The sequence below is a fragment of the Haliotis asinina genome, chromosome 10 (genome assembly GCF_037392515.1).
Source record: "Haliotis asinina isolate JCU_RB_2024 chromosome 10, JCU_Hal_asi_v2, whole genome shotgun sequence".
Taxonomy (NCBI): domain Eukaryota; kingdom Metazoa; phylum Mollusca; class Gastropoda; order Lepetellida; family Haliotidae; genus Haliotis; species Haliotis asinina.
The window spans coordinates 4,441,836-4,464,711 of NC_090289.1; the positions used below are offsets into that span (position 1 = coordinate 4,441,836).

Genomic DNA, 22,876 nt, shown 5'->3' on the forward strand with positions numbered 1-22,876 from the left:
AGATTCACTCTAATAATATCAGCAATGTCCATGAGCACGTGCGAGCCGCCATACCACGGTCTGGTACACACCTTCTGATGCCATACATGTCATGATAGTTTCGACGATAATGACACCCAAGCCACTCTCGATCGACGAAGTGTGGATACAGTCCGTTTGACTGAGAACGATGCGCGTTTGACATACAATGCCAATTGCGATTGTGTACTTTACACATTAATGAGAATATAGGCAACATGTAGGATTCAATACAATTTCAACACTTAAAATTTACAAATGCAAGCCAGTCGAAATGAATGCTATAAATGGTGTTTTGATCGTTTGACCGTAACACTACGCTGTCATCTAATCTGACAGACCATGTACACAAAAACAGAAATCAGGTAGTTGAAGAGGAAGACATTTTGGACTTGTCATGACAAGGGCATCCTCTGTATATTAACCGATAGTTACTGGTATTTTCATTACACTATAGACCCAGATAACACACATTTTCCCATAGAAATAACATGAGTGTAATATTTGTGTTGAACAAGCCACAATGCAGACATACACTGATTAAAGCCTATACCAAGTTGTAACATCTGCACTATTATAGGGATCGACTTGTCCATAACTCCATTGTGGAAACATATCAGCTTCAAAGATATCAATAAACAAATCGAATTTCTTCTTTGGTGTTGCATTCCACATCATATATAAACCCTGAGAGTGATCAGTGAGTAGACGACAAAATCAGAACGAGAATGATATTACAATGTCAACATGTCTGCACGTAAATAACTTTTGCGCAAATGCGGATACTGAAGTGGTAATATCTGATAGTTCTATAGTAAGGGAAATGTAATGCTGTGTATATGTTTGACGTAACAGTCAGTGTTTCTGCATTCGAGTACTGGGAAATGAGAAGACTGCCCATTTATCTAACCATTTTCTGGATGAGTCTGGTCCTTGGTAGATGCCAAGCGAGGAATCATTTTAAGGTTTGCCCTTACGCGCTATTTGTTGTTGATAGAACGTTTCGGATGAAACATAAGCATAACGAATTGTCATCTGATTTGGGCATCTGTGAACTCGAGGTACATATTGCCGAGATATGACAATGATTACTGGCTCTTGCAGACATTTTTTATAACCATAGAAATATTTTTGTCACTTTATGGTAATATAATTCTCTGTTGAATACGTAGAAACTCCCGTGAGACGACTGAATTAGCACAATTAGACTTTCTTTTGAAGATTATATACTGAACAGCAAAAGAATGCAATGGCTTTTTGTCGGATGTTAAAACAGAAGACATAAACTTGAACGCTTACTTTTATGAGATTTCAATTTCTTTGAAACTTGGGTTTCTTTTGCTGTCCAGTATATTAGCCTCGTTAATGTTGACAACAAGGTGGACTCTGCAGCTGGGACGGTTGATGACGACTGAGCGATACACTCACCTTTTTGAATGTACACTGAATCGTACAACTTTGTTTTCATTGTGGAAACGATTTTGTTACTTCTGTTGAAGAGATATGTGCTCAAGACCTACATTATTTCTGTCTCAAGGGACCAGATATAAATCGCAGATTCTCAAAATGAACATGTTCTATTTGCCAGAATCACAGGATTAAACTGTCCCTGTGTTCATACTCGGGCCGCCATGAGCAGCCACAGAGTTACACTGGCATTATTGCTCCTGTTCCCTCTTACAGACTGTTCCCACCACATATGTGTATATGACGTCCTTCACAGCGTTCCTGCAGATAATGGTGTGTCCTCACAGCCCACACTTCCAGTCTGCACATTCCCTTTCACGACCTGTGCAGATAAAGTTAATCTTCTATACTTGCATGATGCTTGCTCAAGAGTCAAACATAACAATATAGGACTTTGATACACTGTTACGTCGCAGTGTGTGACGGTGCTCCATGTGTAATACACTGAATCTATGGGAATTCCGCGTCGAACATTGGTTACCTATATTATTATGTGGGGGGATTTACAGGACACTAGTTCATGCGTCCTATACGCATAACATTTGACAATAGACTCAACGAAATTTAATAACGCGTCCACAGTTTCATTTCACTATAACAGTATTTATAGTAAGTGTCTGGGGCCGTCCTTTTTCAGTCTAGATTTTCGAAGCTCACTTGGCGCTAAGATAGACGTAAGTGCCACACATTAACATTAACTTAAGACTATCTTAGTGCTGAAAATTGAGATTATGAGTCCCATGGACCCTCAAGTGCAGGACACAAGGTAAATCCCTGGTTAAAAATAATTAGACGTGTGGTATAGATCTGGAAGTACTACAGGGTGCTGATTCCGAAGTCTCCTGCAGACATGCGTACATAAGGAGAGATAGCTATAGCTTATTACCTCACATTACATATCATGGTACCAGCAACTAGGAGGAGACCATTAATACCCGGGATACTTTAGTTACAATGAGATGAATATTACCCTCATTGTCGTCACTGATATTATCACTGCTCTCGTATTATGCTGGTTTTGGTTTTGTATTGCCGTCTTCATACTTCCCCTGTAATACCTGTATAGTGATTTCTAGGTAATTTGTAAACTTCGTCCTTTTCGGATTATAGTAGTCAGTTCTATCACATGCTTTGTTGTTTATTGTTTTCTTTTCGGTCAGCGTTTAATTTCAACTTATTATATATTTCCTCTCAGGAAAAGCTGTGCCCGTGGCAGCTACAACTAACAGCGGCAAAGTCAGCCATTCGGCGTTCTGACATGGCTCCCGGTTATCTCAGCGTCGATGATTTTGGACATCCAAAAGGTTCGGTTTAAAGCCATCGCTATTCATAGATTAAAGCAAATATATACAGAGGGGACTAGGGTCTTCAACAGTCCATGCTTGTCGTAAGAGGCGATCGGGGGATTCATGCACATTCGGTGGTTAAATGGAATGCAACATTTCAGTCGATAAGGAAGTAAGACTCAAACCAGTGTTTAGTGTCATTTCAGTGAGTGGAATGCGTTCCGTAAATATGTCCTTTGTCCAAACGATTGACTCTCAGTCAGTATAAGGGATGATTAAAAAACTCACATAATATTGTTCTGAATAATTACCCAGTCATAGCAACTGGAGTGCTAAAGTTGACGACACAATGACACTGGCAATGATAATCAAGTACTCGGAATTCAGGAGACATTGTGGTGGCGTTGTAAGACAGGAATATAATTGATGGGAAATCATTGCAGCAACTTGGGCGTTATAACCAATTAGGCGTTATATACAGGGACATAACTGTGACTGAAACAGTAGTAACAGCGTTAAAATCCTATTGACACTCAAAATTATGTTGGAGTTTACAGTGACTGCGAACGATGGTATCTTCCTGGATTTTAGGTCAGGCTTTATGTTTTTCATCTGTTATGTTTCAGGGCGAGGAATGGTTGCAAATACTGACATTGGACGAGGCGAATACGTGACGTATTACCATGGAACCCGGGACGTTGTGGAACCAGATACAGATGACAACTCCTACACCTTTCAAATAGCCTATCGCAATACACGGTTCTGGTGAGTGTTCTGGTTTAGAAGCATTGCATGGTGGCATGGATTCCACCCTTCTCCCAGCTGCTATTACAACCCGCCATGATCCCACTCGCTTTGTACTATATACACTGTCTGACGTGGTAACGTTTACAGCCTTGATCCTAGAAGTATAACGTTGCTTTTGCAGAGAAAGAGCCCTGTTCTCTAACAATGGCTCTCAGCCGAAATTCTCAAATGAAACATGAACTTGTGTAAATATAAGTGAGAATTTTTTATTGAACGATACCAGTTGAAATCATCATTGAACTGACTGTGAACACGGTGAACATGTGAGAAGAGAATGGAAGACAATATATCTGAGCTCTGTCAGTGATCTGCCTTCGGCCAGTGATGCAGTCAAATTCTTCTGATGTTAACATAATTGCTCCCCATCCCTTTTCCATACTGCACTGTGCATACATAGAGTGATAGTCACCTCTTATACTTTCTCTTTATCTCATACTCAAAGGGTTGACGCGTCAGCGGAAGATGGTTCCTACGCGAGACTTATCAACGATGAATGGCGACACCCTAATTTAAGGTCAAGGATGATCTTTGTAGACGGGGAGCCACATGTTAGTTTTTTCGCACTGAGACAGATACTGGAGGGAGAAGAAATCCATTTCGATTATGGTGGTAGTGAGGATCTCCTTCCGTGGAGGAATCTGGTACGTACCTGTTGCTCCTAATAACGTTACCTTATTTCAGTCCGCATATATTCAAACTCACGATATGGACTGTCAGCATAATCGGAAGCATTTATTGGGATTGCCTTGCTAATTGTCGCTTATGTCATAAAGATACGGGCTGGAATTGGTCTTCAGCAATCCATGCTTGGGGTAAGAGGCGATCGGGTGGTCAGACTTGCCACTTGGCTGACAGCTTCGTAGGTCGACGCGCATGCTGTTGATCAGTGGATTGTCTGGTCCAGACTCGAGTATTTACAGACCGCCGCCATATAGCTGGGATACTGCTGAGTGCGGCGTAAACCAACAACGAACCAACCATTATACTGAATGAGTTCGGGAACTCCGTGTTCAGTAGTGGCTATTGCTTTCCCATCGGTCTGGTGTGGGGGAGAAACCTGGAGCGGTGTAACACGTGGATAGCTTTTGTGAAAAAGGCTGGTGTGGAGTTCACAAACACAGACGGGATACTGTTTGCATGAGGCTTGAACCCAGGAATACAGTTCCTGTCACACCCAGAGATATGCGAGGCCTTGGAAAGAAGTAGGAACGCAAACAGGGTGTTAAGGGGATTCAACCTAGTGAGTGAGTGAGTTAATATTTCACGTCACATCGGCAGTATTTCAGCCATATCGTGACGGGGATTGAACCAAAGATCAACTGGCATACATACATACATACATACATCCCGTGCCCCCTTGGATTCCATCTGGAATATAGCTAAGTGTGTTGTTAAACAGCAAACTTTGATTATAAACATTACCATCGTCCTTTAGCTGTTACAACTCTTCGGTTTTTTTCCCCAACCGTTTCCTGCCAAAAAACTTAAATTACCCCAACAATACATATCTTAGTGTATCCCGGCTGCCTCGTGTGTATGTAGTTAAATCTAACGCGTCTCCTCAGCGACGACATTGCCATATTGAAGTAATGTTTCGAAGGAATTTCGAAAAAATATCTTGATGGAGTGGCCTACATGAATCTGTCCTCAAAGCAGACTTCCCCGACCACACTATAATCGTGTGTGATATTGTCAACATGAGAAACGAAGCTGTTCAGTGTAAATTTAACAGATTACATACACTTGCTCTTGTAGCAAAATACATGATTTATACCGTTATTCACTGTTTCAGAACACAAGTGACGTCTCGGTGTGACCTTCTCCGTCCAGTCTCAAGGCCAGCTTCCAGCTGAGCTAACGACGAATCTCTCTCACGCTGATAGCCGTCCATCATGGATTCGTGTTATAGACCAGACATTAAGACAATCCAAATGGAGTTTAATTCTTTTCACAACAATATTTTTACATTACATGTTCTTTGTCCTTCCTGCAATGTTGTTCTTCCTACAAACTGGGACGAAATGAACTCACGAGGTACTGTCAAGAGGATACGCTCTACTCTTTGTTTATACTCAAAAGTCATCACAGAGGTATTCAACGTATGATACGAATGCCAGACTATGACACTAGGTTTGAGGAGCTGTAAATATTTAAATCCAAGAACTAAGGAATTAGATCAAATGCCACATTTGTCAAGAAACAGAAGAAGATTAAACTAAAGTTGGGAGAAATAGAAACGACCTTTTTATGAAATTTTCTGTTTTGTGTAGATATGAAACATCAACCCACAGAATCAAAGGTCTCAATAATACACCGAAACAGGCTGTACTTAGTAGAGAACGTTCATATCAGTCGTGCAAATAGTGGAGCTGGTGAATTGAAACGTCAGTCAGCGAAGGGCTTATTCAAGACAGTCTGCCTTCAGAACCCGATGGTTTTAGAAACAGGCCAAGGAAGACAATACTCTATGAAAACAATGTTTCGTTTATTTTGTCAGTGAAAACCATGTCGATCTCAAGACCCTAAACATCTATCGTGCCCAACTATTGTGTATCCTAGAAAGTGGGAACAGGCGTACAGGCGGAAAATACTGATATATGTATATGCATTCCCCATGTTGCACGATGTACTATGAATGCAGGGTATTTTACTAATTGTTGCCACCACTTGTTTTCAGATATTCCGTCATATAATTAACGCCCGTATCTTGGAATCTTGAGTGGATTCTGTCTCAAACTGCTATTGCCGTTATATACCCATCAATGTAGCAATGATCATGTCAACAGTGATTGTTCGCTTTGTAGCGAGCACCTGGTGCCTAAGTAAAGGTTTGACTACTTCAGAACAGCGATATGGTCTGATCGATTCGCTGGTTATTGGTAACATGAGTACATGTTCCCCTAGAAACAGACCTCAGGTAACACAGTACGTGTTGTTTGAAAGACGCAGCTATTGAAACCACATTCAGATGTTACCAACACCGTGTCCCAGAACGCCACATGTCAGCTGTGTATGTTTGTTATGTGCCAGCTTGAGACTTATACTTTATGCAGTCCGTATATCGTGTACTTGTGAACTAAACACTCATGGAAAGGACTGAAGGCATCAATATTTGAAACTCTAGAATGTTTATACATTGTCTTATACCCTACAATAAGTGACGAGTCCTAAGATTCTGGCTTTGAAGGTTGACTACAAGTTCAAGCAGATACTATACAGCTGAACCCGCTTGATCTAAAACCTAACCTTATACAGACATACATTTTTATTCACTAACAGGCCCCTAGCCTAATATTCTATACAGAACAATATACACCTGGTATATAATTTAGTCGTTCAGTGGACCAACCAGTAAAACCAAAACAGATATTCCAAGGATGATCTAGGAATACATTATCATTTATTTAAGATCTGATTGTTGTACTTGGAATACGTCATGGACAATATTGTTTGAGATACAGTGAGTGCTTTGAAAGCAGACTCCAGTCTTGAAATTAGTTCCGTTTCATCGGTGAAATTAACACGTGCAGATGTTACCAATACACTAAATCAATCAATATACAACAGTATATATGTGACTCACAGTCTTCGTGGCTGTGTCACAGAAAGTAGCTACATGGTGTGACAGAGGGAGGGGGTTGCGCGTTGAATCTTTCTCGGGGAAATGCTCCAGGCAGGATTGCGTACGACTGGATTGCAAACGTAAACATTGTTCATATTTTTGAGAATCGGATCCCGAAACCCGCGATCGTCGGATCCTGGCACAGCTAAGGGAAACAAACATCTTTGCAAAGTGACTTTCAATCTTTGTTACTGCTGGTTCATCCGACCCTTGCAGACCACACAAATTGTCAATTGTGGGTTTATGTTCCAATTCGCGTTGCTTCTTAGAAAATTATACACAGCCAAGCTTTGTTGACACGTCCAGTATGTAATATGCAGAGCTGCCTTGACATTTGCATTAACTTATAAAACCCAGTGATGTGTAGTGGATTTTACTGTCTCTTCTATTGGTTAGATTTTAGATCAACACAGACAGACAACACATGTTAGACACGTTCACCATTTGTGATAGGCCATAGCGTAATTTCCGATTTCGATAAATGCTAAATACACATGTCTTTGTGGCTGTTTACAATTTGGATAACTGGTGGAATATAGTCATTAAACTATTTTTACTCACTTACCAATGCTGCTTCACATCACTTCACTTTGGCCTCAGCAGGTATACAGACAAAAGATGTATTTATATACTGAATTACGTACATGACGATAGTCTGTAAATAATCGAATCTGGCCCAGACGATCCAGTGGGTGACATCACGAACATCATTGAACGTAAGTGGAATACGAGTAAGTGAGTGAGTATTGCTTTACGCCACTTCTAGCAATATTCAAGCAATATCACGGAGGGGGCCCCTGAAATGAGCTTCACACATTGCACCCATGGCTGGAGTCGAACCCGGATCTTCGGTGTGACGGGCTAACGCTTTAACCACTTGGCTCCCCCACCGAGCAGACCTGGACCTGTTCTTGCTGCATTCCAAACGTTCAAGGTCAGTGTTTCAGTGCTTTGATGAGTTAAGATTTAAAGACATATCGGCAGTATTTCAGCCACGCCGTGACTACAATCAAGTTATAATTTGAAATGAATTAAGCAGTGTAGAATTAAACCTTTTGGAACAGCATATATACTGAGAAATCGCTGTTCACTGAGCTGACACAAACACGGGTGTATTTTTCCAGCATGTACATGGAAAAAACACTGCAACTAAACCATAAGCGAAAACATGTGTTTTTTCATATGTACGCTGTGAAAGATTGTTAGTTACATTTAGGTAAATGGTAATATAGAAGTTCCTTTCAGTGATTGATAATTGCGATGTCATTATTTCCGATGACAATGGATCAATGTGCACTCGATTTTGATTCTCAAATCGCTTGGGAGTAATTGTGAAAAAGAACGTTCTTGTGTAAAATTAGTTTTGAAAGTACGTGCCTTAGCCGAGTAGAGGAACGGTTGTTAATACCTTTGGTTATTGGACACAGAGACCAGTCAGTATAGTTGTGCACAGGAGGGGGCAGGAGGAGATAATCCTCAGTCGCGACGCACACACGAAGCATTGTTCAGTAAGCATGCTGCCCGGAAATTAGTGTTAATGTCAGAAAAGCACATTCATACTATTCCCGGGAAATTAGTTGTGAATTAGCAAGCCGAAATGTCTCCAGCTAAACCCCGGTGCGCTGAACATTACCCCTGGACTGCTTTAAAACGGCCAGGTCATGCTTCTGTCACACAATGGCAGCACTTGCTTAGTGTTTACCTTCTTCACCGGCGAATGTACATGGAAATAGTAGCGTGTCCTGAAATCAACAGAGAGACAGACACATGTTTATTTACTTCACTTCTCACTTCGGTACCGGCGAATATATTTATAAACATTTTTTAACAACATTCACAGAGTAGAATGTACTGAACCATTCAAAAGATAATAATGAGACAAAGAAATCAACATGTCTTCTAGCGATTATCGCCTCTTGTCAAGACAGTTTCAACAACACAGCAGAATGCCTCAAAGACAAAACATCTAAAAGTGAATGTGCTCTGAAGACATACGCGAGAAGGTAAATGATGATGAGAGCAGAAAAGATCGGCTTCAAATTGCTGATCAAGGCACAATGTATTTCCCCGGCCAAGACAAACATTTATGCTAAACACAAGCAATCATTGCACGGATCAGGGTCAAGCGAATGTTTGTCAACCAAACATGATGTGTCATGTGTTAATGAAAACGAAGAACTTCACCATCCTCGGTATTGCAGAGAATCGATTTCCGATGCCACCTTGAGACACCGTTACTTCCAGCGTCTAGCAGTTATGTATGATTCACAGAATCGATGCCACGGAGAACGTATACCATTGATACTCGCATACCTTTAACATGTTTTCATTTACGTCACAAGGTGTTGAAAAAACACTGCAGAGCTTGGTACAATCGAAGGTTTCCTACGATAGAAAATTTCACCTGACTCTTACACAATTGAACTAATTTGCATCGTTTAATATGTGGCATTTCACGTGCCGTAACCATGTATGTGTTTGAATCATAGGAATACGGGGATCCCAGTCCACAAAGTAATCGCAGTGCTGAGACAATCGTAACTTCCACAAGTTAACATAGACATACGAGAGACGTAGTGCTAAGATTATCGTAACTTCCATAAGTTAACATAGACATACGAGAAACGTAGTGCTAAGATTATCGTAACTTCCACAAGTTAACATAGACATACGAGAGACGTAGTGCTAAGATTATCGTAACTTCCACAAGTTAACATAGACATACGAGAGACGTAGTGCTAAGATTATCGTAACTTCCACAAGTTAACATAGACATACGAGAGACGTAGTGCTAAGATTATCGTAACTTCCACAAGTTAACATAGACATACGAGAGACGTAGTGCTAAGATTATCGTAACTTCCACAAGTTAACATAGACTTACGAGAGACGTAGTGCTAAGATTATCGTAACTTCCATAAGTTAACATAGACTTGAGATAGTCATAGCGGTACGATCGCTATGAGGAACGGGGCCTGTGTTTCTAGCGTGCTGATGTATTTATCACTGACTACACGGGAAACAATACAGTGGAATTGTGTACTTAAATATCATGTAAATGTATCCCTTAGTATTGACTGAACAAACAAACAGAAATAAAGTTGTAAAATATTGAAATGGTTAGTGGTAGCTTTTACACACTCGGAAATATAGGAAAGAGAACATGTTACATGCAACTGTTTTATTATTTGTTTTAAATTTTCCAGTGTAATGAGACAGATGTGTTGGCTGCCCATCTTCTTTAATGGCTATACAATTAGCTAAGGTCACAGTAGATCACGGATGATCAGGAGCTGAAAGGAACATAAGTGTCAGTTGCTCGTTGATGTTGCTATCGACTGCTGTAGCTGTAACACTACTATCTATTGCCCGAATAATTCTCACCACACAGTCCACACACATCGTTTCGGATTTCAAACTTACAACATTGCCTTACATCCGTTCAGAAGAGTGGTCTCTCTCTCACCTCCAGTATAGGAACGTTATACATGAAATCAACACATCGATCTCTGATCTCTTCCTCGTGGTATTGGAATCACTGCCCCCGTTCTTGGACAAGCTGTACGTGCATTATAGATTACAGGTACCTGTGTTACATTCACACACGCGCATACACGCATGTATGCCTCACAGCCACATACGCGCGCACACGCACACACTCACACACACGCGCTCACACACACTCTCTCTCTCTCACACACACACACACACATACATACACACACTCACACACACATACACTCACACTCTCACACACATATATACATACACACACATACACACACACATACACTCACACTCACACATACACTCACACACACACACATACACTCACTCACTCACACACACACACACACATACACTCACACTCACACACACCTCCGAAGCTCCACACGCACAGTTTATCCATTCTTCTTGATAACCAAGTCAGATTATTTTGGGGAGTGTATATATAGATTTCGAATCGGTTTTATCAGTGAGCGCCAGAGGCGGATCAGTTCACAGCAGTACCTCCTGTTCCTTTTGGATTAGGTGTACTCTATGTTGAGTTGCTTTGGCAAGGTTCCATATAGAAGACATACGCCTTCATTGTGAGTGTCGTGAAAACATCTTGAGTATTCTATATCGAGATCTCAACATATTTGTCAAGGGTAGAGATAACAAAATACAAGGCCAATAACGTGTAGAGATTGATCCTTTACATGTCGTTGTGTACTTATACTGACCGCAAACAAAAATTACATTGTTTTACTCGCTTACTTTCAGGCAAAGATGTTGGTTCATGTACAAATCGCATTTTTGATATGAATGTATACTTTAAACAGACGTTGAAGGGAGATATCACTTCAAGATATCAAAGGAAATGATCATTTAAAATTTAGGGTGGTTTACCCAGAAACTGTCACAAACAAGCACAAACAATTAAAAAGCACCATTCATGCTCAAATATTGTTTGATCAAGGACAATCTCGATGGCTTGGGTAAACATATCTAAATGTTTATGGTAGGCATAGGGAAAGCAGTGACGCAAATATGACGCACTAGTGGAGAAAATTATGACAAATTCCTACGTGTAGAAGTGGAGGTTGTTTTGCCAGATGAACCAATGACATGTCGTTGCATGTGCATGTGACCAAAATACGATAACACCGTATAAACTATTTGCTTATGGTTTAGTCGCAGTCGTACAATGCAATGATTACAAAATGGTTTTGGTGCTTGTATTCATTATTGCAGTCACAAATCGTGTATATTTTCATGATGACCAAATGACCGGTAGTATGTTGTATACACGCTTCTCTACCGATGTAGTCAGGATCTGTATGTTCATGATTCTACGAATCACAGGATTACCGCCATGTCCCCCTATTAGCATCCAGGTGTATTCTTCTATAATGAATTGACACTATTCATATTCCATGAGCACTTCACTTCATTATGCCCGTACGAAGCGCACACTTTAAACTGATGTAAGATTACAGTGAATTCTTGTCATGGTTCCCGTCGCGAATGAAGACATGCGTATGGAGTACCGTGTACTCTCATTCTCACGATCTCGCAATACAGTGAGCCAGATATTGTACAGCCGGACAGCCGGAGGTGATTAACGGCGACGCTAGCGCTTAGTGACTCAACGTGGTGTTGTCATATGAAGGACTATAGTCAGGATTATATTTGGATTCGAACACGATCCTAAACTGACAAAGGAACCCAACACGCCATCGTTGGTGTAGGCAGACTTAGAGTTATCTGAGGCACAACTCTATACCCTAAATCACCTTAAAACCTAAATTTCCACTGGAGCGTGACAATATTACTTCGGTTTCCCCATCAGTGTTTAATGGACAAGAAATAAGTATCTCTACTGTAAAAACATTGTTTTTATTACGAATGTACAAACATTTTCTACATATTTATACATATATACACGTATATATACAAACACTAAAATATGGACGAAATCTTCAGTCGCACACCGGACCTGTGCCATCTTCAAAGTCTTCTAGAGAACACACACACCTCTTGCGTTGTTGGATGACTTTTAGCCTCCAGGGGTCCGTACACAGTCGGACCTTTTCCCTGACCGCCGTCCACACGTCCTGGTCCTCCAGACCGTCTGGTGTCCGACTCAGTATCACCGTTTGGATGTTGGAGAAGTCGCACCTTCCACCTTTCCTGACGTTGTAGCAGAACAACACAACGGCATAGTTGATGTAGTCGGTGTCGATCACGTGATGGTAGTAGCCAGCATCGCGGAACACGTTACTTCCGGTTGAAGGGACGCTGATGTTGAAGAGTCGGCGGATGCACTGATCTTCGTTTCTGTGAACTCCTGAAAACAGAGAGTGAGTGAGTGAGTAAGTGAGTGAGTGAGTGGCGTCCCCTCTTACATAGTTTGTCTTGTCCACGTCTTCCTCGCCAGCGCATATTTCACATGAACATCGTCTCTTTCTAAAAGGATGTGAAGTTTTGTTTATGTGTCTATCCCTGTAAGCATGACTCAAGTCTTTTTGACCATGTTGTCTGCTGCTTCAAGTTTTATTAATGAAAATATTATTAATCTAAATTAGTGATAAACCTATGTACAAAACTGTCTTCTTTTAAACAAACGTCTAAATCACATAACGTCACGTCTATTTAGTGTAACTATGACGTCTCAATTTGTTACAGGGTAATAAGTACATCTCAAATTCACACACTGGAACAAACAGGACTCGGTGTCATACTGTGAAATAGTTTCGTCTTAGTTTCACACTTTGGAACAATCTATGTTTCACACTATGGACGTCACAGATTCACACACTGGAACAATTAGGACTCAGTTTCACGCTGTGTAATAGTTAGGTTTTAGTTTCACATCCTGTTAATGTTACGTTTGAGTTCACGGTTAAAATAAACATTCATTTCCGCGAAAAGTGCTAATATCAATACCATCTGATTTCAAAGTCTCAGTTTTATGGTGGGAAACGTAATTTCCCTTTAATTTTATAGTTGGCCAGCCTTTAGACCTTGGTTAGATTTATGGTTTAATGGACAGGAGGGTACAAAACGCTTTCAGAAAGCTGTTCTGTATAAGGACATGTTTGGTATGCTCATCCGTCTTGACTGATAACATGCCAGGCATGGCAGCATGCTTGTAATGTTTTTAAAAACATGCAAAAAGTTTGATATAGGTGACGGCGTGACGAGTGAATACTTGAACCACCAGGCTACGTCACACTCTCCTTAACGAGTGAGTTAGTGAGTTGTGTTTTAGCAATATAACGGCGGGGGACACCGTCCCCTTAACGAGAAACACTAGTGATTGTTATCAAGCCCTGTGTGGGTTATAGGGAACATGAATGACACAGTTGTCATATACATAAGATACATTCCAGCGTGGTGAAAGATACAGCACAGAATGCGAGGATGGTGTTTAGTCTCCTGATATTCCATCACGACCACGACCATTGAATATTGAACCAAAGGTGCCTCAATGGCATGGCAATCGAACGCTGAACCCCTACCTCAACATAAATATTTCTGTCAGCTGTTATTAGTGTGAGTTAGATGAAACGAGATGTATGCGCGTGCATGTATGTGAGAGTTGGTTCATGCACTGTCAGAGACTTCAAAGGCGTATCCGGGAATTTTCAGGGTTGGTCTTTAGTCATTTTTATAGGGGTTTAGGGGTCGGTCCCCTCAACAACCTTCACCCCCACCCCTTTTGCATTCGCCAATGGATTTATGTTCTAATGCAGGTCCCCTGGCAGTTTAACATGGAAAACATAGACACGGTATACTCGGAACTGCTGTATTTCACCAAAATAGTAAAATGTCTCTTACGTGCATAGATTAGTCGTGCCTCGAACATACGCCATAAGATAACCGAAATTATCAGATCAATTTGAACAGTGAGAAAATATATATACACTGTCACACTTACCTACTGCTACCGTCCACGTGCTGGGTGTCCCGGGTTTGTAGATATACATGGACTGCACGTCAAACACATGCACCCACTGCAGACCACTCCAGAAAAAGTGCGTGGCGAACCAGTAACCTTGGAAACGGTACGGATCGAGGTCTGCTTTGTCTTGACGAAAGGCCTCCGTGCAAAGTTTTTGATTCTGGAGACTCATGCCGTGAACAATTAGCTTCAAACACAGAACCAGTTGCAGCTGAAACATTCTCCACATTGAATTGGCCATTCTGCGTTGTCTGCGATGTTAAATGGTTCTCTGTGGTTAATGGCCTTCACCTGTTGTCTGCAGGTTGGTAGAGATAGACCCACACCGTTCAGCGTCGTCCCTCAAACAACTGATCTGAACCACGTTAAGATATTTTGTATCGTTCACTGACAACGACAGTGTCCACACCGGCGGCAACGTGAGTAATAATACGACACAAGCCCCTGTTTGATGCAAACATCTCAAGTTCTAAGCCCACATCGAATCACCACTGAAATTTGTAGACACGTGAACGTATGTTTGGATGCAACTGAACACTGTTGACTCAGATCAATTAAAGGTTAGGGGGAGGACATTTTCGCTCAGCCTTCGAGCAGTGTAAACACGAAAAATCTTGCAGAGACTTCCCGGTCAGATTTTTGTATTTGGTCGAACTATGCTAACTAACAGATTTAACACGATGAGAATGGTGACAAACATGCAACAGGATATATCTTAACACCATAGGTAGAAAAACCGATGATGTTGCATGAAATGAACTTTCAGGATGTCGGTGAATGCGGTAGGTCAGCCAAAGAGAAAACTGTTACTGTCAGTGCTTGCGTACTATTTAATGACCCAGGCTCTTCAAAACTCTCCTGCAAGATGATGATGATGATGATGATGATGATGATGATGATGATGATGATGATGGTGATGATGATGACTAGTGATGTGGGGTTGCAAAGGTCAATCATGGGTTCATCAAACTTGAAGAGGCAAAACATTAACCTCTCAACATATTGGATTAGACAACAGAAAAATTTAAAATTTTGTGGTCACTGTTTGTTTTACTAATGTTTTCAATGATTTGTGGGTCAACCCATTTAAATTCTTTTCAAACACCAGGAGAAAACACACACTGAAAAAAACACGCTTCTTCTTATCGATTCTTCATCTGAAATGTTCATCTGAACATACAAGAGGATCAGACAGTATGTTTTCTTAGAGGAGTTATTGACCATCTCGTAGAAGGTCAGTCCTATACGTGCATAAGGATGAAGGAGGGACAAATCCCAGATATGTCCATACAATGGACAGACTTCGGGCAGAATACAAATGTAGTCTTTGAAATATCTAAGACGATTGCCCGCGAAAGAAGTCAAGGCCACAAGTACGTCTGCTTTGTCGGTTCTTTCTTGTTCTTTGGGGATGCTGATTGCTGATCGTCATGATGAATACCCGGTATTCCGACATTTCCCCAAAATAATCATATATTTCATGATCTCAATGCCCTTGTTCATATTCATGATGGCTCTGTACTGCAGAATTTCAGTCAGCTGTCATATCAAATAGGAATAGACGAACATTTTCAAGAACTGGCTTTCTGAACGACCACTGCATGGTTTAAGAACAAAACGGCTACCTCACACACACTCATAATCATCAATGTGTGAGTTCGCATCACGAAAATATGAAACATAGATTGTGCATTGAATTCAATGGCACTGTCCACGCCTTAGCCAAGCTTGTGGTTTGGACGCAGAGGTTGGTCCGTGGTACTGCCAACAATGTGCAGAGAATGATATAACATATATAACATACATAAGATATAAATTATAATTACCTTGAATATACCCGCGTACAGGACAATCAACCTGATCTTGAATTTTGAAAAAAAAATAATTATATTATTGCCTTGGTAACACACTTCCCCATTCTTGTTTACTTTAACTTGTTAACATAAATATCCAGTTGGTTCCATAAAAATTGAAATTGTTCATAGTTGTAAAGATTATATGTGAGAAGGAGTTTGGAAAAAGTCTGTCAATGTGTCAGTTAATTCGCTGTCTTAGTTTTGTTTGAATTTTGGCGAAAACCCCAAATTGATCTGAGAGTGCGTGTGTACTTTCACTGTCCTTGCAGGCCCGACGCATTGACAGGATTTCGGTGTTTTATGAAGAATTTGAAGAATTTAAATCCGTTCGACATACATATTATATTTTCTTTTATCCCTCACCATCCAATATTATACAGGCAAGGGGTTCTGTTCACTCTCTTTATATATCTGTTTGTAATTATTTCGGCTGTGAACTTTAAGACTGCTCTGAACACGGATGTTATCGCGCAAAGTACGTTATTAGCAATGTCTTTCTTCGCATATGTTGGTTTGATCAAATTCATATTTTAGCTTTTTCATAAACATTACATATTTTTTCGCCTTATTATATTTGTGTTTCGCCCAATCCGAGTTGTGTTCACGGGATATGGGTAAGAGTGGTCTAGGTGTCGGATTTCCCTGTCCTTTTTTCGTATTAATCAATCGTTTATTCAGAGGTAAGGCCTGAGTGTAGTTATTTCAGAGTATAAATATATAGTCATGCGATATATCTTAAACGAGAAATATGTCTATCTACCCCAATCATGGATTCGAACCACGGATCGCCGTGACTGACTGACTGAGTTTGGTTTTACGCCGTTTTGGGCAATATCACGGCGGGGTACACTAGAGATGGGCTTAACACATTGCTTCCACATGGGGATTCGAACCTGGGTCTTCGACGTGACGGACCAACGCTGTCACCACTAGACTATCCACCGCCACCGCCGTGACTGGGTTTCTGAGCTGTCAGCACCATGCCTCGCATACGTCCAAACATGTATTACCTGGGCGACTCTACCAATACAATATTAAAGTGTTGTTCCGCCATGAAATATTCAGGGTTTACTATGTTCACTCAAACTGATTCATGTATCAGTTAATGTGCCCATGTATGGATCATATAGCGACTATATTTTACCAGTATATTTGTGCTGAAGTTGACGTGTGCTGTATTTACGGAGGTTACAAACCGATGAACACATGGTGTAAATCCCAAAACGGACCTCCATAAACACAAACACATATTGAACTCATACGTTATGAATAAACACTATATTATACATAGAGGATACTAAACGACCTTCCGTGTAATATCATTTTTATTAAACGAGTTAATGATTTGGTATCAAACGAGCGAAAGCGAGTTTGATACTAAATCTTTAACGAGTTTAATGAAAATGGTATTTCACGGAAGCGAGTTTAGTATTCTGTTTATTACTCGCCAACATAAATTGACAGAAACTGCGGCGAAATTGCCCACAGTGTGAGGACACTCAGCTTTCAAATCGATCAAGGTCTAGTAAAATCGCGACATCAACATTAGCATTGTGACGTCACAACTTTGAACCATTTGACGTCATACGTCAAGCGGTATTACACTAGTGTAATATTGAAGTTAAAAATATTACACTGCAGTATCTTAAACGGGCGAGTAACCTTTATTACTCGCCCGTTTAAGATACTGCAGTGTAATAATTTCACTTCAGTGTGTGAACTTAACATACCTTTCTGTATTATATAATCGGCAGTTGATAGAATCGAAAACACCTTTGTATATATAATGACATAGTATGTGAATATATCTGTTTGGAACTTAAAATACCTACCTGTACTTTATAATTTACCAACTGAATGAAAAGGAAAACTATGTACATCTTGATATGTATTGCTATAATATATATGTTGTAGAGTGAGGGAAAATGGAGTAAAAATAAATAAAAAAATAATTATGAAATAAATTGTAATAATAAATTCACAGACTGCATATCTAATTATTAGCACATATTGTAGACAACTCGAAATTAGTAATAACGCCATAGTCCAACACAGACTCCGCCTCTTCCGTTATCAGACCACAAGTAAACAGTTGTCGTTCAGTAAGCGTTGCATAATGTTTATTGGTTAATAGAAACAAACTCCAATGGAATTCTTTGCAATTTATTGTAGTACCTGTTGATATCGAAGTTATCCTGCATGCCATTTTAAGTACATATATACATTTCCAATGGTAAGTACCGACCATTCGTCAGTCAGCGTGGAGAGTTTGTGGATATATACATCCCTAAAGTGCATCGGGATGACAGAGCGGGGACTGCAAGGGGCGCCATCTACCGGAACATATAAGACACATCCTGTAGCTGGATATCGAGATAAAAACATCACTTGTATCTCTCTTTCGGCAAATGTCTGTGAAGTGCCATCTCAGGGACATTCCTGAAACACTCACAGAGCGTAGTCGACATGGTGGGTTGTGCTGTGTATCGCATCTCACTGCAACAACTCCGGATAATATTTGCGCATATCGTTTGTTGTTAGGATTGGCATTACCCTGTTAAACACTCGGTGGCGTGACAACTAGGCTGGAGGTTCATGGAATCAATGCAGTTACAGGGAGGTGTGGATCTTCTTGTTAACGACCGATTCCGCCCCCAACAAAAAACACTGATGTCATTTTTCCCTCGAGTACGGAGATCAAAGGTCACAGTGTTCCCCTATATTGGCCACTCTTGTAGAGTCGTAATACGATAGTGATTAGGACACGGTGGTTGTACCCATGTAGGAAATGCTTGTTTGTTTCTTTCTATTGTCTTGTTTTACCACCATCTGTTACAGACATGCTGTTGAGGAAAAATCGAGACTGGACTAGACAAACATGTGACCGACATTAGAGAAAAGACCCATGTCGTCACGGTGTGCTGGACGGCGTGTGACCACCCACTCAATTTAGACTCTTCTTACGAGTTTATGTTGTGGGGGACAATTGTAACCCACGATTCTTTATGAGGATCGCCAAAAGACGAACGAAACCAATCACCACAACGTCTGTTCACAGAAAAACAATAATCCAGTTATTCAAAACTTCAAATGACAAGTACCGGGAATCATGGCGGGAAGAACTCATATAAGTAAAAGACTTCAAAAGCATTCTAGTTTTGTAGATTTTTTTATTTAGTGTTTGTAACACACATGTTCATACTGGACTGCTCCATTATCATAATGTATTTGGTGTAAGTCGATTTAATCAGCGTATCCTGTACAAATGTGATGTAGGGGGTATATTAGTCTGTTCCAACGTCCGTGAGCCACATTACGTGGATTAACAAGATTTAACTGCCTTCCTTGGTACCGATAAAGCTTTCATTCTGGGTATTTACCTGTATTCCTGATCTGTCCGGAATAAACAGTAGCCACCGAAACAGCGTACATGTAGAAAATATATGACAATTCTGCAGATGACGGTGAAAGAGATGGAGTGTTTACAAGATCTACAAAGTTGCGTCACTCAAATCCTCATCACCTTTCATGTCCTTAGTCGTACTACCACACATTATCTCGTTCATTCCTGCAGGTGCAAATATTAAACTTTCTTTCACTCTGCCCAGTCTGTATAACATTTGCTAAGTAAGGGTTGTGGCAATACCACGAGTCGTTCCTAAACACAGGAGAATGTGGAGATCTTGTCAGATACTTCATCAAAGCGTTTTGAGAGATCCTGGGGACCAGTCGAGCCTCATGGTGGTACATCTGAATGTGAGAAACGCCAGTGTAGGTGTGAGCGTGTGTTGTTGCTACTACCGTCATTCCTGTCAGAGTGCCCCTGCATGTTGCATCACTTGATCCACAGGATACAGAGCACGCATGTGCTAACATCGGCGTCTCGCGAACCAGATGACCTTCAACTGTATTTTCACGAGGTCAGAAGACATATACCAGGCGTATTGCTTTTTTAAATCTACAGCACGTTTATCATGAGTGATATTTCGTCTTTTACTTTGTTAACACTTTACAATATGAGTGCGTGATGACATGCTGCCCACAAACACACATAACATACATGCACCTCGGATTATGAATATCAGTATTCTTAGTGTTGCATTTTTTTTTCGTGAAACTCACAGATACATCTGTCATTATATTACAAAAATGATGTTGTCTGTTATGCATGTGTTGATGTATTATCCAAACATGTTCTGGCATAATATACCTGGTCCTTATATACATGGTCCTTATATATAACACACAAAGTTTCAGTTGTATTATAAACAAGCAAAACAAAACCCAAACAAAACAATTTTACACGAGTCATAAAAGGTATATAGGACATTTTCGAAAATAAGACAAGTGTACAGTTTGACCTTTGGGGCTCGTTGATCTTGTCCACATTTGACTTGCTTTGTTGGTTACACTATGGCAATGTGTAATCGGGTTATATCGTCAGGGTAGGTAGTTATTCTAGTCAAGGCCGACAAACGAGAGGACGATAGCATGAGCAATGCGTCAAGCCGTCGGAGTAGGATAAAATGTCGTAAGTGAGCCAGAGCAGACGATGTCATTGTTGATATTATTTGGCGGTTGTCCCTGGCTGCATTCAGCAACAGACCTCTCGAAAATGACCTTTATCTGTTGATACCTGTATATGACACAATGAAGGAAGTCCGGGAATGTACCGAGCGGACCCGAATCATGAGCATGGGTCAGGAGCGTCGCGTCTTAACACGTACATGACGTCACAGACAAGAACAATGTCTATGACGTCATAGAAGCGACCTTTCTAACACGCTGAAGTTGCACCGCAGTCGATAGCTACACGTTGTCGTGCACTGTTGTGTACTTACAGAGCGTCATCAAAGAGACAAAGTAAAGCTTTCAGTGCGAGGGTTTATTAAGGTATGTGGTACCCCTACCCTCCCCAAATTTCTTTACTGCTTTAATTGCAGTGTACATAATTAACATGAATAACGACTATAGTATTATTGTTCACTTATATAATTAATGAAAGATTGACTACTAACTGTGACTCAGTTTCAACAACACGCTTTCGTCTCTGGTACTGGTTTGAAATCATATTCACAGAAGCCATAATGTCACGAAGGACGAAGCAGCCAACAGATCCGAGAAATGATTTACTCAGTCAAGACATCTATGAGCAGAAATGGCCACGTGATCGCTTGCCCGCGAGGAGGAGACAGTGTAAGTTGACATGGGGAAACGCATTTCGTGATTGAATGTAATTGCTGTTATAAACAGGTTTGTGTGATGGATATTAAAATACTTTCCTGTGGAAATTTCGTAAACTGCAACATATAGCTCAAATGGATACAATATAATTTAATCTAGTCTGACACAAGAGAATTTCTTATGGTCTGAACGTATCAAATTGTTTTCTATCCTTAATCATTCTACTTTTCAGATGATCAGTTCCAAGAATTTCAGTCTGATTCAAAAGGCAACCAAGTCAGGTAGGTAACATATTATATACCGTATGTCTGTCTAATAACCTTTACGTGTTCTCCAAAAGTGTGTATGCTATTAGTATATTTCTAACAATTCAACGACAATCGAAATTAAATCCAAACTGATTGCAAGTGCAGTTCGTTTTGTGGAAACTGATAAAGAAAGAAAGAATAATTGTGCACGGTAGTGCAGACTGCAGCGTGCATTTTCCTTGTAGGGTTTTGGAGAGACTGCCTGTGGAATACTACCAACTCAGTAAGACCAGTCGGGACAAGATTCTGACGCATCGCCAGGAAACAATGCGAAGACGGAAGCTTAGTGGACACACTAGCGATAGGGAATGCAATAGGATGGACTGGTTCAGCAAAGTCATAGCCGATCTTACAGAAGACCGGCCGGTCGCACAATACCTGACTGGATATCAAGATCGCCTGAAGGGACACCTGGAAGAACAGAGGCAAACCATAGAGCAGCTGGAGAGGAAGAAAGAGGAAGAACTAAGGAAGGTTCAGCTTGTTCAAAAGAAACACGGTGTTGCCATGCAACAGAAGGCTGTGCCTCCAGCCATCAGCCATCATAGCAAGGAGGCTGTGGTAAAGTCGAAGAGAGCACCTGTAGTCATCCCCTCAGCGGAACCTCCATCAAGAGTCCATCACGTCTACAAAAAGGCCAAGAAACCTGCACCGATCACACTTCCAGTGATTTCCACAGGGTCGGGTATTTCCAGTGGTGAACATGTCTGGGCAATGACGACGCCTGAGGTTGAGATACACCTGAGTGGACAAAGGCTCGCTTGCAAGACGGTTCTCCCTCCCATACACAAAAAGAACTCAAGACAGAGAAAGGCATAAGCGAAGGAATGCTGGGGCTGAGTACTGGATTCTTCTGGGTGTCTAGTGTAGGTCTGTGG

The 22,876-nt window shown here is 40.8% G+C and overlaps 3 protein-coding genes across 3 annotated transcripts; 2 read left to right on the top strand and 1 right to left on the bottom strand.

Moving 5' to 3' along the window:
• The first annotated feature begins 902 nt into the window (after positions 1–902).
• LOC137297829 (N-lysine methyltransferase KMT5A-A-like) lies at positions 903–5,394 on the top strand. The gene is made up of 5 exons (XM_067829786.1): positions 903–983; positions 2,681–2,789; positions 3,398–3,536; positions 4,021–4,219; positions 5,371–5,394. The coding sequence occupies exons 1-5, from the start codon at positions 903–905 to the stop codon at positions 5,392–5,394; spliced, it is 552 nt and encodes a 183-aa protein (XP_067685887.1).
• A 7,271-nt stretch (positions 5,395–12,665) lies between these two features.
• On the bottom strand, positions 12,666–14,891 carry LOC137298315 (uncharacterized). Its single transcript, XM_067830519.1, has 2 exons — positions 14,627–14,891; positions 12,666–13,033 (listed from the first exon to the last, which is right to left on the bottom strand). Exons 1-2 carry the CDS (start codon positions 14,889–14,891, stop codon positions 12,666–12,668), a joined length of 633 nt encoding a protein of 210 aa, XP_067686620.1.
• A 6,702-nt stretch (positions 14,892–21,593) lies between these two features.
• Positions 21,594–22,817, top strand: LOC137297830 (uncharacterized). Its single transcript, XM_067829787.1, has 3 exons — positions 21,594–21,702; positions 21,923–21,971; positions 22,184–22,817. Exons 1-3 carry the CDS (start codon positions 21,594–21,596, stop codon positions 22,815–22,817), a joined length of 792 nt encoding a protein of 263 aa, XP_067685888.1.
• The last annotated feature ends 59 nt before the right edge of the window (positions 22,818–22,876 follow it).